The 23,695-nt window shown below is 44.4% G+C and overlaps 1 protein-coding gene and 1 long non-coding RNA gene across 2 annotated transcripts in view; one reads left to right on the top strand and one right to left on the bottom strand.

Moving 5' to 3' along the window:
- arap2 (ArfGAP with RhoGAP domain, ankyrin repeat and PH domain 2) overlaps window positions 1-23,695 on the top strand; it is a 199,645-nt gene that overhangs the window by 63,257 nt on the left and 112,693 nt on the right. Inside the window, exons 10-11 of the mRNA XM_071334049.1 lie at window positions 1,851-1,957; window positions 18,201-18,400. Of these exons, the coding sequence (XP_071190150.1) occupies window positions 1,851-1,957; window positions 18,201-18,400 (307 nt within the window). The remainder of the gene's footprint in view (window positions 1-1,850; window positions 1,958-18,200; window positions 18,401-23,695) is intronic.
- Window positions 8,270-23,695, bottom strand: part of LOC139534683 (uncharacterized) — a 32,529-nt gene continuing 17,103 nt past the window's right edge. Inside the window, exon 2 of the long non-coding RNA XR_011666980.1 lies at window positions 8,270-13,671. This is a non-coding gene — a long non-coding RNA (uncharacterized lncRNA). The remainder of the gene's footprint in view (window positions 13,672-23,695) is intronic.

Genomic DNA, 23,695 nt, shown 5'->3' with positions numbered 1-23,695 from the left:
GCTGAGTGGAGGGGCTGAGAGGAGGGGCTGAGAGGAGGGGCTGAGAGGAGTGGCTGAGTGGAGGGGCTGAGAGGAGGGGCTGAGTGGAGGGGCTGAGTGGAGGGGCTGAGTGGAGGCGCTGAGTGGAGGGGCTGAGTGGAGGGGCTGAGTGGAGGGGCTGAGTGGAGGGGCTGAGTGGAGGCGCTGAGTGGAGGGGCTGAGTGGAGGCGCTGAGTGGAGGGGCTGAGAGGAGGGGCTGAGTGGAGGCGCTGAGTGGAGGGGCTGAGTGGAGGCGCTGAGTGGAGGGGCTGAGTGGAGGCGCTGAGTGGAGGGGCTGAGTGGAGGGGCTGAGTGGAGGCGCTGAGTGGAGGGGCTGAGTGGAGGCGCTGAGTGGAGGGGCTGAGTGGAGGGGCTGAGTGGAGGCGCTGAGAGGAGGGGCTGAGTGGAGGGGCTGAGTGGAGGGGCTGAGAGGAGGGGCTGAGAGGAGGGGCTGAGTGGAGGGGCTGAGAGGAGGGGCTGAGAGGAGGGACTGAGAGGAGGGGCTGAGTGGAGGGGCTGAGAGGAGGTGCTGAGAGGAGGGGCTGAGTGGAGGGGCTGAGTGGAGGGGCTGAGTGGAGGGGCTGAGTGGAGGGGCTGAGAGGAGGGGCTGAGTGGAGGGGCTGAGAGGAGGGGCTGAGTGGAGGGGCTGAGAGGAGGGGCTGAGTGGAGGGGCTGAGAGGAGGGGCTGAGAGGAGGGGCTGAGAGGAGGGGCTGAGAGGAGGGGCTGAGTGGAGGGGCTGAGTGGAGGGGCTGAGTGGAGGGGCTGAGAGGAGGGGCTGAGAGGAGGGGCTGAGTGGAGGCGCTGAGTGGAGGCGCTGAGTGGAGGGGCTGAGAGGAGGGGCTGAGTGGAGGAGCTGAGTGGAGGGGCTGAGTGGAGGCGCTGAGTGGAGGGGCTGAGTGGAGGGGCTGAGAGGAGGGGCTGAGAGGAGGGGCTGAGAGGAGGGGCTGAGAGGAGGGGCTGAGAGGAGGGGCTGAGTGGAGGGGCTGAGTGGAGGGGCTGAGTGGAGGGGCTGAGTGGAGGCGCTGGGTGGAGGGGCTGAGAGGAGGGGCTGAGAGGAGGGGCTGAGTGGAGGCGCTGAGTGGAGGGGCTGAGTGGAGGGGCTGAGAGGAGGGGCTGAGAGGAGGGGCTGAGTGGAGGGGCTGAGTGGAGGGGCTGAGTGGAGGGGCTGAGAGGAGGGGCTGAGAGGAGGGGCTGAGTGGAGGCGCTGAGTGGAGGCGCTGAGTGGAGGGGCTGAGAGGAGGGGCTGAGTGGAGGCGCTGAGTGGAGGGGCTGAGTGGAGGCGCTGGGTGGAGGGGCTGAGTGGAGGGGCTGAGAGGAGGGGCTGAGAGGAGGGGCTGAGAGTAGGGGCTGAGAGGAGGGGCTGAGTGGAGGGTCACTTTCTAGGGTCCCTTGCGGCTATGTGCTTTTTATAAAACAAGCTCCTCCTCCCGCAGGTACATTTATGCCTCAATAGTCTAATTTAGGTCTATTATTCAATCCGTATGGGGTAAATTCAGCATTACAGCGTGATTTAAATTCAAAGGCAATTTTCCCGCATTAGCGGAGACTGTGTTCACAGTAAGACGAGGCGGAAACTTGATGAAGACGGGAAGCAAAATGTATTGACAGAGAAGGCATGAATGGCAACATTTGGTGACCAGTTCATCACTGTGGTCAATTCATGTATCTGTTGAATTACTTGTTTTGTGTCAGTGAGTGACTTCCATGTGACCTATGACCTCCCATCCTCTCTCTCTCTCTCTCACCTCTGTTTCCCCATAATGCACTTGGCCTCCTAGTGTCATAGCCTTTCTTACGTTATGTTTGATTTGACAGTGTATCTGTTCTACAGGACTTCAGAGCTGGCCTGGGTATTTCCCTGATCGATCTGACTGCTTCTAACATTAAAGAGACAGACAGGAGGCTCTTCCAAATCAACACTCCCTTCAGAAACTTCTGGTGAGTGTGTGTTCCTGTGTCTGTGTATGAGAGAAATGATGTGTATGAGCAAGTGTATGTTTGTGTGTGTGAATGGCTGTGTATGAGCCCGTGTGTGTTGGTGTTTCATACCCATCTATCACTCCTTTTCTCCTCCTGGCCTAAAATAGAAGCTTAGTATAAAAAATAAAATGCCCTTCAAACATAAGCATCTTATTCTATTTTACCTACAATAATCATATCTCCCAAAACAATCCAAACTCACATTCAAAGTCAGGGTTTAAAAGGTGATTAGTATCATCTCTGGTTAAAAGGCAGAGAGAGCCAGGGGGTGCCACTCCAGCCAGCCAGCTCTAAAACGATGCTACCTCTGTTTCATCACAGTGGTCAGGGAGTGGACGTGTTACTTACATTTGACATTTTAGTCTGTTGGCCGACGCTCTTGTCCAGAGCGACTTACAGGAGCAATTCGAGTTAAGTGCCTTATTCGCGGGCATATCAACGTATTTTTCACCTAGTCTGCCCGGGGATTCGAACCAGCAACCTTTTGGTTACTGGCCAAACGCTCTTAACCGCTAAGCTACCTGCCGCCCGTAGCTCACACAACCAGAGCCCTCGGGACTAGTCAATCACGTGTGAGAGTGTTCTTGCACACATTATTCCTCTCTGCTGCTTAACTGTTCATTATTAAATAAACTCAACAAGTAAATAAATAAATAAACCCTTTTTCAGGACCCTGTCTTTCAAAGATAATTCGTAAAAATCCAAATAACTTCACAGATCTTCATTGTAAAGGGTTTAAACACTGTTTCCCATGCGTGTTCAATGAACCATAAACAACTAATGAACATGCACCTGTGGAACGGTCGTTAAGACACAAAAAGCTTACAGACGGTAGGCAATTAAGGTCACAGTTAAGAAAACTTAGGACACTAAAGAGACCTTTCTACTGACTCTGAAAAACACCAAAAGAAAGATGCCCAGGGTCCCTGCTCATCTGTGTGAACGTGCCTTAGGCATGCTGCAAGGAGGCATGAGGACTGCAGATGTGGCCAGGGCAATACTTTGCAATGTCCGTACTGTGAGACACCTAAGACAACGCTACAGGGAGACAGGACGGACAGCTGATCATCCTCGCAGTGGCAGACCACGTGTAACAACACCTGCACAGGATTGGTACATCCAAACATCACACCTGCGGGACAGGTACAGGATGGCAACAACAATTGTCCGAGTTACACCAGGAATGCACAATCCCTCCATCAGTGCTCAGACTGTCCGCAATAGGCTGAGAGAGGCTGGACTGAGGGCTTGTAGGCCTGTTGTAAGGCAGGTCCTCACCAGACATCACTGGCAACAACGTCGTCTATGGGCACAAACCCACCGTCGCTGGACCAGACAGGACTGGCAAAAAGTGCTCTTCACTGACGAGTTGCGGTATTGTCGCGTTTATCGTCAAAGGAATGAGCGTTACACCGAGGCCTGTACTCTGGAGCGGGATCGATTTGGAGGTGGAGGGTCTGTCATGGTCTGGGGCGGTGTGTCACAGCATCATCGGACTGAGCTTGTTGTCATTGCAGGCAATCTCAACGCTGTGCGTTACAGGGAAGACATCCTCCTCCCTCATGTGGTACCCTTCCTGCAGGCTCATCCTGACATGACCCTCCAGCATGACAATGCCACCAGCCATACTGCTCGTTTTGTGCGTGACAGGAATGCCAGTGTTCTGCCATGGCCAGCGAAGAGCCAGGATCTCAGTCCCATTGAGCACATCTGGGACCTGTTGTATCGGTGGTTGAGGGCTAGGGCCATTCCCCCCAGAAATGTCCGGGAACGTGTAAGTCAAATCAAATCAAAGTTTATTTGTCAAGTGCTCCGAATACAACAGGTGTAGACCTTACAGTGAACTGCTTACTTACAGGCTCTAACCAATAGTGTTAGGTATTAGGTGAACAATAGGTAAGTAAAGAAATAAAAACAACAGTAAAAAGACAGTGAAAAATAACAGTTGCGAGGCTATAAAAGTAGCGAGGCTACATACAGACACCGGTTAGTCAGGCTGATTGAGGTAGTATGTACTTGTAGATGTGGTTAAAGTGACTATGCATATATGATGAACAAAGAGTAGCAGTAGCGTAAAAGAGGGGTTGGCGGGTGGTGGGTGGGACACAATGCAGATAGCCCGGTTAGCCAATGTGCGGGAGCACTGATGGTCCGGCCAATTGAGGTAGTATGTACATGAATGTATATTTAAAGTGACTATGCATATATGATAAACAGAGAGTAGCAGCAGCGTAAAAAGAGGGGTTGGGGGGGCACACTATGCAAATAGTCCGGGTAGCCATTTGATTACCTGGTCAGGACTCTTATGGCTTGGGGGTAAAAACTATTGAGAAGCCTGTCCTAGACTTGGCACTCTGGTACCGCTTGCCATGCGGTAGTAGAGAGAACTGTCTATGACTGGGGTGGGTGTGGTCTTTTACAATTTTTAGGGCCTTCCTCTGACACCGCCTGGTGTAGAGGTCCACTACCCTCTGTAGTGCCTTGCGGTCGGAGGCCGAGCAATTGCCGTACCAGGCAGTGATGCAACCAGTCAGGATGCTCTCGATGTTGCAGCTGTTGAACCTTTTGAGGATCTCAGGACCCATGACAAATCGTTTTAGTTTCCTGAGGGGGAATAGGCTTTGTACCATTCTAGTTTGTTGGTGATGTGGACACCAAGGAACTTGAAGCTCTCAACCTGCTCCACTACAGCCCCGTCGATGAGAATGGGGGCGTGATCGGTCCTCCTTTTCCTGTAGTCCACAATCATCTCCTTAGTCTTGGTTACGTTGAGGGATAGGTTGTTATTCTGGCACCACCTGGCCAGGTCTCTGACCTCATCCCTATAGGCTGTCTCGTCGTTATCGGTGATCAGGCCTACCACTGTTGTGTTGTCTGCAAACTTAATGATGGTGTTGGAGTCGTGCCTGGCCATGGAGTCGTGGGTGAACAGGGAGTACAGAAGGAGACTGAGCACGCACCCCTGGGGGGCTCCAGTGTTGAGGATCAGCGTGGCGGATGTGTTGCTACCTACACTCACCACCTGGGGGCGGCCCGTCAGGAAGTCCAGGATCCAGTTGCAGAGGGAGGTGTTTAGTCCCAGGATCCTTAGCTTAGTGATGAGCTTTGAGGGTGGAAGAGTGGGGTAACATCTCACAGCAAGAACTGGCAAATCTGGTGCAGTCCATGAGGATGAGATGCACTGCAGATGCACTGCATTACCACATGTCTGTGGAACTTGTTCAGTTTATGTCGTTGAATCTTGTTATGTTCATACACATATTTATACATCTTAAGTTTGCTGAAAATAAACACAGTTGACAGTGAGAGGACGTTTCTTTCTATTTCTACTACCTGGAACAGTTATCGTCTGTTGAGACTTGGTTCTTTGAGAAAGTGTGGTGAGGTCACTGATTGAAATGATAAATTACAGTCAATATTTCTTGAGTCTTTTATGTAGCAATTCGTAGGATGTCAATGGTCTGTTTAAGATAGTTCTAAGCTAAATCCCTCAACGTTAATATATTATTTTATTCATATTATAGCCACATTCATTTCTATCAAAAAATGCCCTTCAAACATAGGCATCTTATTCTATTTTACCTACAATAATCATATCTCCCAAAACAATCCAAACTCACATTCAAGGTCAAGGTTTTACTCATCATAGAAATGTCTTCCGTGGAATGTCATTGTTAGATAACACATTGAGAGGTAACAAAGTGTGAGGTATTGAAGCTCAAAATGAATCCAACTGTGAAGTTGAATAGTTACTTGTATTTCTACCGTAAGCTGTACAATAGAAACTTCTGTAAAAAGATTACTACTTGGAATATTGCCTTTGAATGTTAAGATTAAGGAATACATTAAAGTTACAATGCAGCTGTTTTTATCTCAATATCAAATCATTTCTAGGTAACATAGATACCTTTCTGTGATTGTTTTCAATTAAAATTGTCACAAATATACAAAATAGCTTCTTAATAAAGAGCTATTTCTCAAGCAAGAATGTTGCTAGGATTGTCTGGGAGCGTTCTGAGTGGGGAAGAGAAAACTGGCAGAGAGGTTATTGGCAGAGAGGTTTGGAACTCTCTTTGTTTTTGCTCTAATAACTAAAGCCGGGCTAGACAATCTGGACCCTCTCTTTCTAAAATTTTACGCCGAAATATTGTCTGACATCCCCAAAGATTCGAAAGCTGCCGCGGTCATCCCCCTCTTCAATGGCGGAGACACTCTAGACCCAAACTGCTACAGACCTATATCTATCCTACCCTGCCTTTCTAAGGTCTTCAAAAGCCAAGTTAACAAACAGATCACCAACTATTTCGAATCCCACTGTACCTTCTCCGCTATGCAATCTGGTTTCAAAGCTGGTCATGGGTGCACCTCAGCCACGCTCAAGGTCCTAATCGATATCATAACCGCCAACGAGAAGAGACAATACTGTGCAGCTGTATTCATCGACCTGGCCAAGGCTTTCGACTCTGTCAATCACCACATTCTTATCGGCAGACTCAACATCCTTGGTTTCTCAAACGACTGCCTCGCCTGGTTCACCAACTACTTCTCAGACAGAGTTCAGTATGTCAAATCGGAGGGCCTGTTGTCCGGACCTCTGGCAGTCTCTATGGGGGTGCCACAGGGTTCAATTCTCGGGCCGACTCTTTTCTCTGTATACATCAATGATGTCACTCTTGCTGCTGGTGATTCATTGATCCACCTCTACGCAGATGACACCATTCTGTATACTTCGGACCCTTCTTTGGGCACTGTGTTAACTAACCTCCAGATGAGCTTCAATGCTATACAACTCTCCTTCCGTGGCCTCCAACTGCTCTTAAATGCAAATAAAACGAAATGCATGCTCTTCAACCGATCACTGCCCGCACCTGCCCGCCCGTCCAGCATCACTACTCTGGACGGTTCTGACTTAGAATATGTGGACAACAACAAATACCTAGCTGTCTGGTTAGACTGTAAAATCTCCTTCCAGACTCACATTAAGCATATCCAATCCAAAATTAAATGTATAATCGGCTTCCTATTTCGCAACTAAGCATCCTTCACTCATGCTGCCAAACTTACCCTAGTAAATCTGACTATTCTACCGATCCTTGACTTCGGCGATGTCATTTACAAAATAGCCTCCAACACTCTACTCAGCAAATTGGATGCAGTCTATCACAGTGCCATCCGTTTTGTCACCAAAGGCCCATATACTACCAACCACTGTGACCTGTATGCTCTCATTGGCTGGCCCTCGATTCATATTTGTCGCCAAACCCACTGGCTCCAGGTCATCTACAAGTCTCTGCTAGGTAAAGCCCCATCTTATCTCAGCTCACTGGTCACCATAACAGCACCCACATGTAGCACGCGATCCAGCAGGTATATTTCACTGATCATCCCCAAAGCCAATTCCTACTTTGGCTGCCTTTCTTTCCTGTTCTCTGCTGCCAATGACTGGAACGAATTGCAAAAATCACTGAAGCTGGAGACTCATATCTCCCTCACTAACTTTAAGCACCAGCTGTCAGAGCAGTTCACAGATCAATGCACCTGTACATAGCCCCTCTGTTAATAGCCCATCCAACTACCTCATCCCCATACTGTTATTTTATTTTTAATTTAAAAAATGTTCTCCTTTGCACCCCAGTATTTCTACTTGCACATTCATCTTCTGCACATCTATCACTCCTGTGTTTAATTGCTAAATTGTAATTATTTCGCCACTATGGCCTATTTATTGCCTTACCTCCCTTATCTTACCTCATTTGCACACACTGTACATATATACTTTTCTATTATATTATTGACTGTATGTTTGTTTATTCCATGTGTAACTCTCTGTTGTTGTTCTTGTCGCACTGCTTTGCTTTTTTCTTGGCCAGGTCGCAGTTGTAAATGAGACCTTGTTCTCAACTGGCCTACCTGGTTAAATATAGGTGAACTATAATAATCAAAGTAATAAGTTACCAAGCAGGCCAAAACTCCATCCTACAAAAACAGGCAGAAATTTCAGTCATTCTTTTCAAACAGCTTTTACACTAAAAGGGTTATGATCATAATTTTCAAATATGTATAAAACACATGAAAAACATGTTTTTGACTGCACTGGGCCTTTAAATAAGGGATCATAGTGTGAGAGCTGGATCCTGAATATGAATAGAAGTTGAATGTCATAAAGTACTGTACTTTACTGCCTCCTCTGTAGGCTATGTTAATGAAACAAGAAATGATGTGTGACTGTAAAACAACCACCTCAAAACACCTCTTCCCCTTCTCTCTTAATGTCTGTACTCATAGCAAACATAGCTTGCTTTATTTAAAGTACCATATTGCTAGTCTGGTGGTGATTGGTGAAGCAAAGCAAAGCAAAAAAAACACCACAGGGTGAATCCCACCATTAAAAACAATGAAACCACTCACAGAGTGAGTCTTTACAGCTTAAAGTGATTAAATGAGTTTTATCTAAATCCCAGGTAGGAGATGCTAGTAGGGTTGAAATTGATTTAGATCCATGAAAACCCCTCAGGTGCCCATCACCTCATCAGGATGTTCCACCATTATTCTCACAGAGTCCTCTTTGAAGCACAAAATCACAATTATACCCATCTCTTTATAGAACTGAAACGAACACGGCCATTAAGGAGAGATAGATAAACAGATTGATCGGTCATATATATGCCAGGTGAAGAAACAACAAATTATTTAATGCGCCGGCAACAATCCAAAACAATTCTAGCGAACAGGTAGTGTTTCGTCTCGGCGGTTGGGCTTTAAATGGGCCATTAACAGACAAACAAGCAAGCGGCTCATCGATTATAGCCGTGTAGGTCCTGGGGTCGCTCAAAACGTTTCATCCGCCCCGTCCTCCATAGCGGCAGCCTGTACAAGGGATGCTGTTGCATCACACCGCCAGGCGTGCACAACCCTCCCGGGAGATTTGTTAAAAAAAATGTAAAAAATAGATCAATAATTAGCGCTTGTCTTCCTGGAGCCCTGCTCTCTCCTCGTACACATGGCAGGGCGGTCATACAGTAATGAGACTGTGTGCGTGTGCGTGTGCGTGTGCGTGTGCGTGCGCGTGCGCGTGCGCATGTGTGATGTTTTCCTGAACCCGTCACATTCCCCCTCGCAGTGTGTGTCCCACCGAGCCTCACACACATTCACCTCTGGGGGAAAGTGACAGGGGCCAGGAAAACAAGACAACACAGCCAAAAGAACTTCAAAAGCAGTTACTCTTCCTTTAATCAACGGTTAGCTCCAGCGATAGCTTATTAGCATTAGGCTCAGGTCTCAGTCAACAGTGTATTAGCATTGGGCTCAGATCTCAGTCAACAGTGTATTAGCATTAGGCTCAGGTCTCAGTCAACACTGTATTAAGAACATTCGATAAAACTTTGTATTTTAAGGGGTCGCAAATCAATTAGAAGGCATATATGAAGTGTGTTCAACATTTATTCATCATTACTCCCACATTTATAAACCATTTACTAATTATTTTTGTAGCTCCTAATCTAAATTGAGTGCTATTTGTGCTTTATAAATCCTTTATAAATGTGTTGAATGACCAGTGTAATTTCTCATAAAAAGATGGGCATGCCATTAGGTGACATTCCAGCAGTACCTAGTAAAATAACAATCACACAACACAGGATGTTTAATACTTATACACATCTAACTACCTAGCTTGCTAGCTTATACATGTCTAAATAACTAGTTTACTAGCGTATGCATATCTAAATAACTAGCTTACTAGCGTATACACATCTAAATAACTAGGTTACTAGCTTATACACATCTAAATAACTAGTTTACTAGCTTATACATGCGTAAATAACTAGCTTACTAGCTTATACATGTCTAAATAACTGGCTTACTAGCTTATACACATCTAAATAACTAGGTTACTAGCTTACTAGCTTATACACATCTAAATAACTAGGTTACTAGCTTATACACATCTAAATAACTAGTTTACTAGCTTATACATGCATAAATAACTAGCTTACTAGCTTATACACATCTAAATAACGAGCTTACTACCTTATACACATCTAAATAACAAGCATACTAGCGTATACACATCTAAATAACTGGCTTACTAGCTTATACATGTCTAAATAACGAGCTTACTAGCTTATACACATCTAAATAACTAGCTTACTAGCTTATACATGTCTAAATAACTAGCTTACTAGCTTTCACATGTCTAAATAACGAGCTTACTACCTTATACACATCTAAATAACTAGCTTACTAGCTTATGCATGTCTAAATAACGAGCTTACTACTTTATACACATCTGAATAACTAGCTTACTAGCTTGTCTTTGTGTTGTCCGTAGCTAGTGAGGTGTGGAAATACTTTGCTGCTTTTATGGATTTTGTTTTGTAGCTTTTTGTGCTATTGCTGTGTCTGTCTGCGTGCTACATGTTGCACGTCCTGTCTTGCTCTGTCTGTCTGCGTGCTAAATGTTGCTTGTCCTATATTTCTCTGTCTGCGTGCTACTTGTTGCTTGTCCTATGTTTCTCTGTCTGCGTGCTACTTGTTGCTTGTCCTATCTTTCTCTGTCTGCGTGCTACTTGTTGCTTGTCCTATCTTTCTCTTTCTGCGTGCTACTTGTTGCTTGTCCTATCGTTCTCTTTCTGCGTGCTACTTGTTGCTTGTCCTATCTTTCTCTGTCTGCGTGCTACTTGTTGCTTGTCCTATCTTTCTCTCTCTGCGTGCTACTTGTTGCTTGTCCTATCTTTCTCTGTCTGCGTCCTACTTGTTGCTTGTCCTATGTTTCTCTGTCTGCGTGCTACATGTTGCTTGTCCTATCTTTCTCTGTCTGCGTGCTAAATGTTGCTTGTCCTATCCTTCTCTGTCTGCGTGCTACTTGTTGCGTGTCCTATCTTTCTCTGTCTGCGTGCTACATGTTGCTTGTCCTATCTTTCTCTGTCTGCGTGCTACTTGTTGCTTGTCCTATCTTTCTCTGTCTGCGTGCTACATGTTGCTTGTCCTATCTTTCTCTGTCTGCGTGCTACTTGTTGCTTGTCCTATCTTTCTCTGTCTGCGTGCTACTTGTTGCTTGTCCTATCTTTCTCTGTCTGCGTGCTAAATGTTGCTTGTCCTATCTTTCTCTGTCTGCGTGCTACTTGTTGCTTGTTCTATCTTTCTCTGTCTGCGTGCTACTTGTTGCTTGTCCTATGTTTCTCTGTCTGCGTGCTACATGTTGCTTGTCCTATCTTTCTCTGTCTGCGTGCTAAATGTTGCTTGTCCTATTCTTCTCTGTCTGCGTGCTACTTGTTGCTTGTCCTATCTTTCTCTGTCTGCGTGCTACATGTTGCTTGTCCTATCTTTCTCTGTCTGTGTGCTACTTGTTGCTTGTCCTATCTTTCTCTGTCTGCGTGCTACATGTTGCTTGTCCTATCTTTCTCTGTCTGCGTGCTAAATGTTGCTTGTCCTATCCTTCTCTGTCTGCGTGCTACTTGTTGCGTGTCCTATATTTCTCTGTCTGCGTGCTACATGTTGCTTGTCCTATCTTTCTCTGTCTGCGTGCTACTTGTTGCTTGTCCTATCTTTCTCTGTCTGCGTGCTACATGTTGCTTGTCCTATCTTTCTCTGTCTGCGTGCTACTTGTTGCTTGTCCTATCTTTCTCTGTCTGCGTGCTACTTGTTGCTTGTCCTATCTTTCTCTGTCTGCGTGCTAAATGTTGCGTGTCCTATCTTTCTCTGTCTGCGTGCTACTTGTTGCTTGTTCTATCTTTCTCTGTCTGCGTGCTACTTGTTGCTTGTCCTATCTTTCTCTGTATGCGTGCTACTTGTTGCTTGTCCTATCTTTCTCTGTCTGTTTGCTACATGTTGCTTGTCCTATCTTTCTCTGTCTGCGTGCTACATGTTGCTTGTCCTATCTTTCTCTGTCTGCGTGCTACTTGTTGCTTGTCCTATCTTTCTCTTTCTGCGTGCTACTTGTTGCTTGTTCTATCTTTCTCTTTCTGCGTGCTACTTGTTGCTTGTTCTATCTTTCTCTCTCTGTGTGCTACGTGTTGCTTGTCCTATCTTTCTCTGTCTGCGTGCTACGTGTTGCTTGTCCTATGTTTTTCTGTCTGCGTGCTACGTGTTGCTTGTCCTTTGTTGCTCTGTCTCTCTGTGTGCTACGTGTTGCTTGTCCTGTGTTGCTCTTCTGTCTGCTATGTGTTGCTTGTCCTGTGCTTGTCCATGTTGCTCTGCATGTGCTCACTGCTCGTTGTGTGTCTGTATTGTTATTGGAATGGTTTTTAATAACCTGCCCAGGGACTGTGGTTGAATATTAGCCCGCTGGCTAAAACCGTCATTTTTACTGAAACGTTGATTAATGTGCACTATCCCTGTAAAAATAAACTCAAACTCCAGTGTTACAGATGTAGGAGTGGTGATGTAATAAATGGTAAACTATCAATACCTTACGAATGGTTTGTAAATGCCTCATGAATGGTTTATAAATGCCTTATGAATGGTTTATAAATGCCTAATGAATGGTTTATAAATGCCTTACGAATGGTTTATAAATGCCTAATGAATGGTTTATAAATGCCTTACGAATGGTTTATAAATGCCTTATGAATGGTTTATAAATGCCTTACGAATGGTTTATAAATGCCTTACGAATGGTTTATAAATGCCTTACGAATGGTTTATAAATGCCTTATGAATGGTTTATAAATGCATTACGAATGGTTTATAAATGCCTTATGAATGGTTTATAAATGCCTTACGAATGGTTTATAAATGCCTTACGAATGGTTTATAAATGCCTGATGAATGGTTTGTTACGGTGTTACCGAACACTTCAGGTTTTTACTTGTAGAACATGTGTTGGTGCTGGATTGGTATATCATTTGCCGTGGTAATGGCTAATGGAAGGGCACAGGTTGCTCTATGCTAGCACTGGCCTCTTTGGATTATTCATAGAGCAATAGCAGAACACTGAACAGAAGCAGTAATGATGGCTTACGGCACAACAATGCACTGACTCACTCTGTGCCAAATCATAGTGAGAAGTGAGCGTGTCCTCCCGTCTGCACCAAGGTCAAACATGTCTCTTTCTCTGTGGTGTTGGAGTCAGTAGTTCCCTCTTCCTCTGTGGTGTTGGAGTCAGTAGTTCACTCTCCCTTTTCCTCTGTGGTGTTGGAGTCAGTAGTTCACTCTCCCTCTTCCTCTGTGGTGTTGGAGTCAGTAGTTCACTCTCCCCCTTCCTCTGTGGTGTTGGAGTCAGTAGTTCACTCTCCCACTTCCTCTGTGGTGTTGGAGTCAGTAGTTCACTCTCCCTCTTCCTCTGTGGTGTTGGAGTCAGTAGTTCCCTCTTCCTCTGTGGTGTTGGAGTCAGTAGTTCACTCTCCCTTTTCCTCTGTGGTGTTGGAGTCAGTAGTTCACTCTCCCTCTTCCTCTGTGGTGTTGGAGTCAGTAGTTCACTCTCCCCCTTCCTCTGTGGTGTTGGAGTCAGTAGTTCACTCTCCCACTTCCTCTGTGGTGTTGGAGTCAGTAGTTCACTCTCCCTCTTCTTCTGTGGTCTTTGAGGCAGCTGTTGAAGTCCTGATGGGAACAGTCATCCCTTTGGAATTGCCCTCAGCAGAAAGCAGATAGGTTGATTGAGTTCAGATGCTCTCCTATCGATCCCAACAACTGCTGCTGCTGCTGCTGCTCTGGGATATACTACCACCGACCCTCTGTGTCAACAGGAAAGAGCGGGATGGAGAGGGAGATGGGGGGGGAGACAGAAAGAGAGGTTACCATGGAAACCACCAGACTAACTTCATCTCAGCTTCTCTCCTCTCTTCTCTCCTCCCTCATCTCCTATCCTCCCTCCCTCCCTCTCTTCCTTCCTTCTTTCCAGCAGCAAGCAAAAAAAGAGCGAGAGAGCGATTCAGCAGCTCTACTCGCAGCTGCAATGTGTGCATTTTTATGCGTGCCTGTGAGAGAAAGTAATAGTTATGTTGAAAAGCTTTTGGGGGAAGCACTGCGCTCAGTAGCTGTCTTGCTAGAAGCCTAATGAGTGAGACGTGGCTGGAGTAAGTGACAGGGTAGCACCGGTCTCGGATGACTCCCAGTCACTTTAGGCCCTGATAGGCACCCAATTTGGGGAGCTCTTCCTCTCGCAGCCCGAGAGAGTGGCAGGGGGGATAGGAATGTGTGTTTCTGTGAAAGCGGAGGGAAAAGGATTGTGTGCTAAAGGATTCTGAGTGGTAGAAAAAGAGCAACATGACTGATATGGAGTGTGTGTGTGTGTGTGTCTGAGATTGAAATATACTCACGCACACTGTGAGACATGTATTCTTTTTCACACATGCACTTATATAGACTCTAATGGCTGACATATCAACATCTTTCTCCAATGTTCTCATCTTCCCTCCCTGTTTTTTCATTTTCCACTCTCTCTCTTCCTTCCTCTCTCTTCCTTCCTCTCACCCTCTCATGTGAGAATATTATTCCAATGTTCTCCGTTAGTGTTTCATATTACACTGATGAAGATGTCAAAGGACCTGTTTACAGTGCCTTGCAAAAGTATTCACAACCCTGGGAATTTTTCCTATTTTGTTGAATGACGACCTGTAATTTAAATAGATTTTTTATTTGGATTTCATGTAATGGACATACACCAAATATAGTCCAAATTGAAGAAGTGAAATGAAAAAAAGAACTTGTTTAAAAAAGAGGAGCAAAGAAAAGGAAAAGTGGTTTATATATTCACCCCCTTTGTTATGAAGCTCCTAAATAATATCTGGTGCAAACAATTACCTTCAGAAGTCACATAATTAGTTAAATAAAGTCCACCTGTATGCAATCTAAGTGTCACATGATCTCAGTATATATACACCTGTTCTGAAAGGCCCCAGAGTCTGCAAGACCACTAAGCAAGAGGCACCATGAAGACCAAGGAGCTCTCCAAACAGGTCATTGATAAAGTTGTGGAGAATTACAGATCAGGATAGGATTATAAAAAAATATCAGATACTTTGAACATCCCACGGAGTACCATTAAAACCATCATAAAAAAAAGACAGAATATGGCACCACAACAAACCTGCCAAAAGAGGGCCGCCCACCAAAACTCACAGACCAGGCAAGGAGGGCATTAATCAGAGAGACAACAAAGAGACCAAAGATAACCCTGAAGGAGCTGCAAAGCTCCACAGCGAAGATTGGAGTATCTGTCCATAGGACTACTTTAAGCCGTACACTCCACAGAGCTGGGCTTTACGGAAGAGGGGACAAAAAAAAGCCAATGCTTAAAGAAAAAAATAAGAAAACACATTTGGTGTTTGCCAAAAGACATGTGGGAGACTCCCCAAACATATGGAAAAAGGTACTCTGGTCAGATGAGACAAAAATTTAGCTTTTTGGCCATCAAGGAAAACATTATGTCTGGAGCAAACCCAACACCTCATCAACCCGAGAATACCATCCCCACAGTGAAGCATGGTGGTGGCAGCATCATGCTGTGGGAAAGTTTTTCATCAGCAGGGACTGGGAAACTGGTCAGAAATGAATGAGTGATGGATGGCGCTAAATACAGGGAAACTCTTGAGGGAAACCTGTTTCAATCTTCCAGAGATTTGAGACTGGGATGGAGGTTCACCTTCCAGCAGGACAATGACCCTAAGCATACTGTTAAAGCGACACTCGAGTGGTTTAAGGGGAAACATTTACATGTCTTGGAATGGCCTAGTCAAAGCCCAGACCTCAATCCAATTGATAATATGTGGTATGACTTAAAGATTACTGTACACCAGCGGAACCCATCCAACTTGAAGGAGCTGGAGCAGTTTTGCCATGAAGAATGGGCAAAAATCCCAGTGGCTAGATGTGCCAAGCTTATAGAGACATACCCCAAGAGACTTGCAGCTGTAATTGTAGCAAAAGGTGGCTCTACAAAGTATTGACTTTGAGGGGGGTGAATGGTTATGCACACTCAAGTTTTATGTTTTTTTCTGTTATTTCTTGTTTGTTCGACAATAAAAAATATTTTGCATCTTCAAAGTGGTAGGCATGTTGTGTATATCAAATGATACAAACCCCCCCAAAATGTATTTTAATTCCAGGTTGTAAAGCAACAAAATAATTTAAAGGGAGGTGAAGCCACTGTATACCCCTACGTACGTATACACACACACACACACACACAGACACACACACACACACACACACACACACACACACACACACACACACACACACACACACACACACACACACACACACACACACACACACACACACACACACACACACACACACACACACACACACACACACTTAACCAATGATGTGTTTAACCTCACAGTCGGCATTCCAATTCATCCCAAAGGTTTTTATGGGGTTGTGGTCAGGGCTCTTTGCAGGCCAGTCAAGTTCTTCCAGACCGATCTCTTTTTCTGTATGGACCTCGCTTTGAGCACGGGGGCATTGTCATGCTGAAACTGTTGCTACAAAGTTGGAAGCACATAATTGTCTAGAGTGTCATTGTATGCTAAGATTTCCCTTCATTGGATCTAAGGGGCCTAGCCCGAAACATGAACCCCCATACCATTATCCTCCTCCACCAAACTTTACAGTTGCACTATGCATTTGGGTAGGTAGCGTTCTCCTGGCATCTGCCAAACCCAGATTCAGCTGTCGGGCTGCCAGATGGTGAAGCGTGATTCATCTCTCCAGAGAACGCTTTTCAACTGCTCCAGAGTCCAATGGCGGCGAGCTTTACACCACTCCAGCCGACGCTTGGCATTGCACATGGTTATGTTAGGCTTGTATGCAGCTGCTCGGGTCTGGAAACCCATTTCATGAAGCTCCCGATAAATAGTTATTGTGCTGACGTTGCTTCCAGAGGCAGTTTGGAACTTGGTAGTGAGTGTTGTAACCGAGGACAGACAATTTTTACATGCTACACCAAGGGTGGGCAATTCCAGTCCTCGATGGCCTGATTGATGTCACATTTTTGCCCCAGCCCCAGCTAACACACCTGTCTCCAATAATCACCTAATCATGATCTTCAGTTTAGAATGCAGTTTGGTTAATCAGCTGTGTTTGCTAGGGATGGAGAAAAAGTGTGACACCAATCAGGCCCCAGAGGACTGGACTTTCCACCGCTGTGCTACACGTTTCAGCACTCGGCGGTACCGTTCTGTGAGCTTGTGTGGCCTACCACTTCGCAGCTGAGCCGTTGTTTCTCCTAGACGTTTTCACTTCACAATAACAGCACTTCACAATAACAGCACTTACAGTTGACCGTGGCAGCTCTAGCAGGGCAGAAATTTCACTAACTGACTTGTTGGATAGGTGGCATCCTATGACGATGCCACTTTGAAAGTCACTGAGCTCTTCAGTAAGGCCAATCTACTGTCCAAGTTTGTGTTTGTTTGATTGCATGGCTGTGTGTTTGATTTTATACACCTCTCAGCAAAGGGTTTGACTGAAATAGCCAAATCTACTAATTTTAAGGGGTGTCCACATACTTTTGTTTATGCAGTGCCTTCATAAAGTATTCAGACCCCTTGACTTTTTCCACATTTTGTTACATTACAGCCTTATTCTAAAATTGATTAAATCGTTTTTTTCCCTCATCAATCTACAGACAATACACCATAATGACAAAGCAAAAACGTGTTTTTAGACATTTTTGCTAATGTATTTGTGTTTAGGCCTTATGACTATTTGTAAACTGCTTACCAATGTAATTAGAGCAGTAAAGGTAAATGTTTAGTCATAGCCATGATATACGGTCTGATATATCACGGCTGTCAGCCAATCAGCATTCAGTTATAGACACCTTCATGTGTATTTTTTTATTTTATGTGAACAGAAAATAAAAATAAAAATGTGTTTTTATTTTACAGAGTACGAATGTTACTGTCCCCACTACAACAAATACATACTTAAATAATTCTAATTTTGACCTTGAAAAATGTAATTGAAATACGCTAGACCCTATACATTCCAATGTAGGACTGCTCCTTCTGAGGACTACAAATATGGCCGACCGTTTGCTTCAACACCTCTAATTGGCCAATACATACCGTCAGCAATACAGGTTTTATATGCATCATTGCACTTAAGCTATTCAACCCATACACATCACCCACAATGTAAAGAAACCATATATCCCCACCACATGAAGCAACAAAAATTGTATGTACTGTTTAATTGGTCTGCTAAAATCAATAATGTGAGTGTAAAAAAAGATATATATATATTGTTGCAGCTTCACGGCCGAGTCGGAAAGGGAGAAAGAGGAGTGGATTGAAGCATTCCAGGAATCGATAGCCGAAACGCTCTCCGATTACGAAGTGGCCGAGAAGATCTGGTTCAACGAGTCCAACAGGATCTGTGCCGACTGCCGTGCGTCGCAGCCCGAATGGGCCTCCATCAATCTGGGGGTTGTCATCTGTAAGAAGTGTGCAGGTACTAAGGAGACTGTCGCTATGCCAATATCACTCTCCAAGCTTTACATTCCTTTATTATCACACCTTCTATCTATAGACACTACTTCCACTCCCTCCATACCTCTCCTTCACACATGCATCGCTTCTGTCCTCTTTTTCCCCTTGTCCTCTGCTTCCCTTCCCTTCTTCCATTCCTCGCCCCGTCTCCTTCTCCCTCTCGTTCCCCCTCCTCCTTCTTGCTCTTCACTTTAACTGATTGATAGACTCTGTTGAACATGAAAATGGAGCTCGACTCCTCGCCTCACTTTTCACAAATGGAACAGGGGATGGGTGGACGGAGGGGGAAACCAACCATTTCAGAGAGAGATGGAGAGAGAGAAAGAAAAAGGAAGAGAACAAGCCAGGGAGAGAATGAGAAAGAGATAAAGAAGAGAGAGGTAGCGAGAGGAAAAGAGAAAAGGGAGGCCTCACCGATCTCATGTGTTACACCACCGAGGAAGACTATTAAAAGCTCATGTGTTACACCACCGAGGAAGACTATTAAGAGCTCATGTGTTACACCACCGAGGAAGACTATTAAGAGCTCATGTGTTACACCACCGAGGAAGACTATTAAGAGCTCATGTGTTACACCACCGAGGAAGACTATTAAGAGCTCATGTGTTACACCACCGAGGAAGACTATTAAGAGCTCATGTGTTACACCACCGAGGAAGACTATTAAGAGCTCATGTGTTACATCACCGAGGGGGCTTTTGTGTGTGCTTTCCTAGCCTCTGGCTAGCTGGATGGATTAGATTAAATTAAAAACAGAGATTACAGTGCCTTGCAAAAGTATTCATCCCCCTTGGCATTTCCCCTACTTTTTTTGCATTACAACCTGTAATTTAAATGTATTTTTTATTTTGGATTTCATGTAATGGACATACACAAAATAGTCCAAATTGGTGAACTGAAATGAAAAAAATAACTTGCAAAAAAAAAAATGGTAAAGTGGTGCGTGCGTATGTATTCAGTCCCTTTGCTATGAAGCCCCTAAATAAGATCTGGTGCAACCAATTACCTTCAGAAGTCACATAATCTGTCACATGATCTCAGTATATTTACACCTGTTCTGAAAGGCCCCAGAGTCTGCAACACCGCTAAGCAAGTGGCACCATGAAGATCAAGGAGCTCTCCAAACAGGTCAGGGACAAAGTTGTGGAGAAGTACAGATCAGGATTGAGTTATAAAAAAATATCAGAAACTTTGAACATCCCACAGAGCACCAATAAATCCATTATAAAAAAATTGAAAGAATATGGCACCACAACAAACCTGTCAAGAGAGAGCCGCCCACCAAAACTCACAGACCAGGCAAGGAGGGCATTAATCAGAGAGACAACAAAGAGACCAAAGATAACCCTGAAGGAGCTGCAAAGCTCCACAGCGAAGATTGGAGTATCTGTCCATAGGACTACTTTAAGCCGTACAATCCACAGAGCTGGGCTTTACGGAAGTGTGGCCAAAAAAATCCAAAGCTTAAAGAAAAAAATAAGAAAACACATTTGGTGTTTGCCAAAAGACATGTGGGAGACTCCCCAAACATATGGAAAAAGGTACTCTGGTCAGATGAGACAAAAATTTAGCTTTTTGGCCATCAAGAAAAACGCTATGTCTGGAGCAAACCCAACACCTCATCAACCCGAGAATACCATCCCCACAGTGAAGCATGGTGGTGACAGCATCATGCTGTGGGAAAGTTTTTCATCAGCAGGGACTGGGAAACTGGTCAGAAATGAATGAGTGATGGATGGCGCTAAATACAGGGAAACTCTTGAGGGAAATCTGTTTCAATCTTCCAGAGACTTGAGACTGGGATGGAGGTTCACCTTCCAGCAGGACAATGACCTTAAGCATACTGTTAAAGCGACACTCGAGTGGTTTAAGGGGAAACATTTACATGTCTTGGAATGGCCTAGTCAAAGCCCAGACCTCAATCCAATTGATAATCTGTGGTATGACTTAAAGATTACTGTACACCAGCGGAACCCATCCAACTTGAAGGAGCTGGAGCAGTTTTGCCTTGAAGAATGGGCAAAAATCCCAGAGGCTAGATGTGCCAAGCTTATATAGACATACCTCTAGAGACTTGCAGCTGTAATTGTAGCAAAAAGTGGCTCTACAAAGTATTGACTTTGGGGGGGTGAATGGTTATGCACAGAAGAGACATGCAGCTGTAATTGTTTAAATATTTTGCCTCTTCAAAGTGGTAGGCATGTTGTGCAAACCCCCCCAAAATGTATTTTATTTCCAGGTGTCGTGTCTTTGGCTCTGACGGATTAAGTGATATGACATGCTATTCTATAAAATAATTTCTCTGTAATTCATATTACCTGATTAAGCTAATCAGGTGAATGTAATTAACTAGAAAGTCGGGTCACCACAAAATAATGTTTATAGAGCTGTTATCTTCCGAATAAACTCTTAAAGACCTAGTAATCTTTTACATCAGTAGCAGTCAATATTTAATCGTCACCTTGTTTAGTCTCATCTGAAAGTTGTAAATTATTGGTTATCTTCACGAACCCTGGCCAACAAGTTGAATCAGCAATACAACATTTGTTTTAATTATTTATTTACTAAATACCTAACTAATCACACAGAATTACATATACACAGAATGAATCATAATTTGATGGACCAGGTGAACGGAAGCCGATATAGCGGCTGGTTACACAAAGAAAAGGGGGATGGGGTTTGAGTGAAAGAGCGGGAAGACTGAGAAACAAAGGGAGAAGCTATGCTATCGTAAATACAGAATCTTATGCATTCTAAATAACCGCCCATTTGAAAAAGGAAAATGCAATAAATATTTACTCTGAGCTGCGCTTCGGTAGATTGGTTGTAGATGGTAGGCCGGGTTGTCCAGTATGGATGTCTGGTCTTCTGAAGACTGTCTAGTGGTGAACTGGAGCGTGGTTGAATGGGTACTCTGTCCGTCCTCTCCTAGCCCACGTCTACAGTTGCTGCGCTAACGCGACAGCTAGGAGGTGTCACTTCTTTAGTGAATAAGGGTTCAAAGTTCATACCAAGTTGCCAAGCTATATGCTCATGCTATATTCTGGCTGGTATAGTCAAAATTCATCCTTCTGGCGTGTAGGTCGTCACCTTCACATTGAAATTTGATGCTAATTTTGTTCGATTCTTGCTGAGGTTGGCTTAGTTCTGTAGGTGGTCTTTGTACTTTCAACGTGGGGACCTCAAGTTCACCCTTCCTTGGAACACGTTATTATCGGAGCCCTTTTACCGTAGGACTGTCGCCCTACAACCTCGGAACAGAAAGTTACATTTTCGTCAAGGGGCTTATATATGAGGGGAGAGAAGGGCGTGTTTCATAGTTTATAACCAATGTCTGTTCACATGGGCAGGGCCACTGAGTTGAGCATAGTTCACTCATGAAACCCCAATTCTCTCATTTGGAAGCTAAAATTACATTTAATCTTTTCACAAAAAGTTTCATATTTAATCATTTAAAATGCACAACAATTCCATGTGAATCTGATAACTAGAATGTGTAGATTTTCCAAGATAGAGTTTATGTCGTCCTATCATCAGTAATAATGTCTCAGACGCCAACTGATCTGACATCATATTCATTAAGTACCAACACATATTTTTTCAACTGGTTGGATTACCGAAATATGGTTCCGTTTCCCACGTTTTGATGTCACCAGACTCTCTCAATGTTAACAAAGGCTTTACAAGAGTCACATCGGTAGAGTAGAGAGAGGAAAAAGGGGAAAAGTTATTTATGGGGGTCATAAACCTCCCCCACCTCAGGCCAACGTCATGACACAGGGGGGGGGGGGGGTGAATACTTCGCAAGCCACTGTAGGTCATATGGTGTAATCGCTAAGTTTACCCCTGACACACTAAATGTGATTAGAGAGTGACAAATGCACACAAAGGCTGATGTATTAGATAGATCTCCCAGTGTATGGTGGTAGTATGTATTAGAGACAGATCTCCCAGTGTATGGTGGTAGTATGTATTAGATAGATCTCCCAGTGCATGGTGGTAGTATGTATTAGATAGATCTCCCAGTGTATGGTGGTAGTATGTATTAGATATATACCCCAGTGTATGGTGGTAGTATGTATTAGATAGATCTCCCAGTGTATGGTGGTAATATGTATTAGATATATACCCCAGTGTATGGTGGTAGTATGTATTAGATATATACCCCAGTGCATGGTGGTAGTATGTATTAGAGACAGATTTCCCAGTGTATGGTGGTAGTATGTATTAGATATATACCCCAGTGCATGGTGGTAGTATGTATTAGAGACAGATCTCCCAGTGTATGGTGGTAGTATGTATTAGATAGATCTCCCAGTGCATGGTGGTAGTATGTATTAGATAGATCTCCCAGTGTATGGTGGTAGTATGTATTAGATAGATCTCCCAGTGTATGGTGGTAGTATGTATTAGAGACAGATCTCCCAGTGTATGGTGGTAGTATGTATTAGATAGATCTCCCAGTGTATGGTGGTAGTATGTATTAGAGACAGATCTCCCAGTGTATGGTGGTAGTATGTATTAGATAGATCTCCCAGTGCATGGTGGTAGTATGTATTAGATAGATCTCCCAGTGCATGGTGGTAGTATGTATTAGATAGATCTCCCAGTGCATGGTGGTAGTATGTATTAGAGACAGATCTCCCAGTGCATGGTGGTAGTATGTATTAGATAGATCTCCCAGTGTATGGTGGTAGTATGTATTAGAGACAGATCTCCCAGTGCATGGTGGTAGTATGTATTAGATAGATCTCCCAGTGCATGGTGGTAGTATGTATTAGAGACAGATCTCCCAGTGTATGGTGGTAGTATGTATTAGATAGATCTCCCAGTGTATGGTGGTAGTATGTATTAGATAGATCTCCCAGTGCATGGTGGTAGTATGTATTAGAGACAGATCTCCCAGTGCATGGTGGTAGTATGTATTAGATAGATCTCCCAGTGTATGGTGGTAGTATGTATTAGATATATACCCCAGTGTATGGTGGTAGTATGTATTAGATAGATCTCCCAGTGTATGGTGGTAATATGTATTAGATATATACCCCAGTGTATGGTGGTAGTATGTATTAGATATATACCCCAGTGCATGGTGGTAGTATGTATTAGAGACAGATTTCCCAGTGTATGGTGGTAGTATGTATTAGATATATACCCCAGTGCATGGTGGTAGTATGTATTAGAGACAGATTTCCCAGTGTATGGTGGTAGTATGTATTAGACAGATCTCCCAGTGCATGGTGGTAGTATGTAT

Source organism: Salvelinus alpinus, chromosome 11, assembly GCF_045679555.1.
Source record: "Salvelinus alpinus chromosome 11, SLU_Salpinus.1, whole genome shotgun sequence".
Taxonomy (NCBI): Eukaryota; Metazoa; Chordata; class Actinopteri; order Salmoniformes; family Salmonidae; genus Salvelinus; species Salvelinus alpinus.
This window is presented reverse-complemented; position numbering and strand designations above follow the sequence as displayed.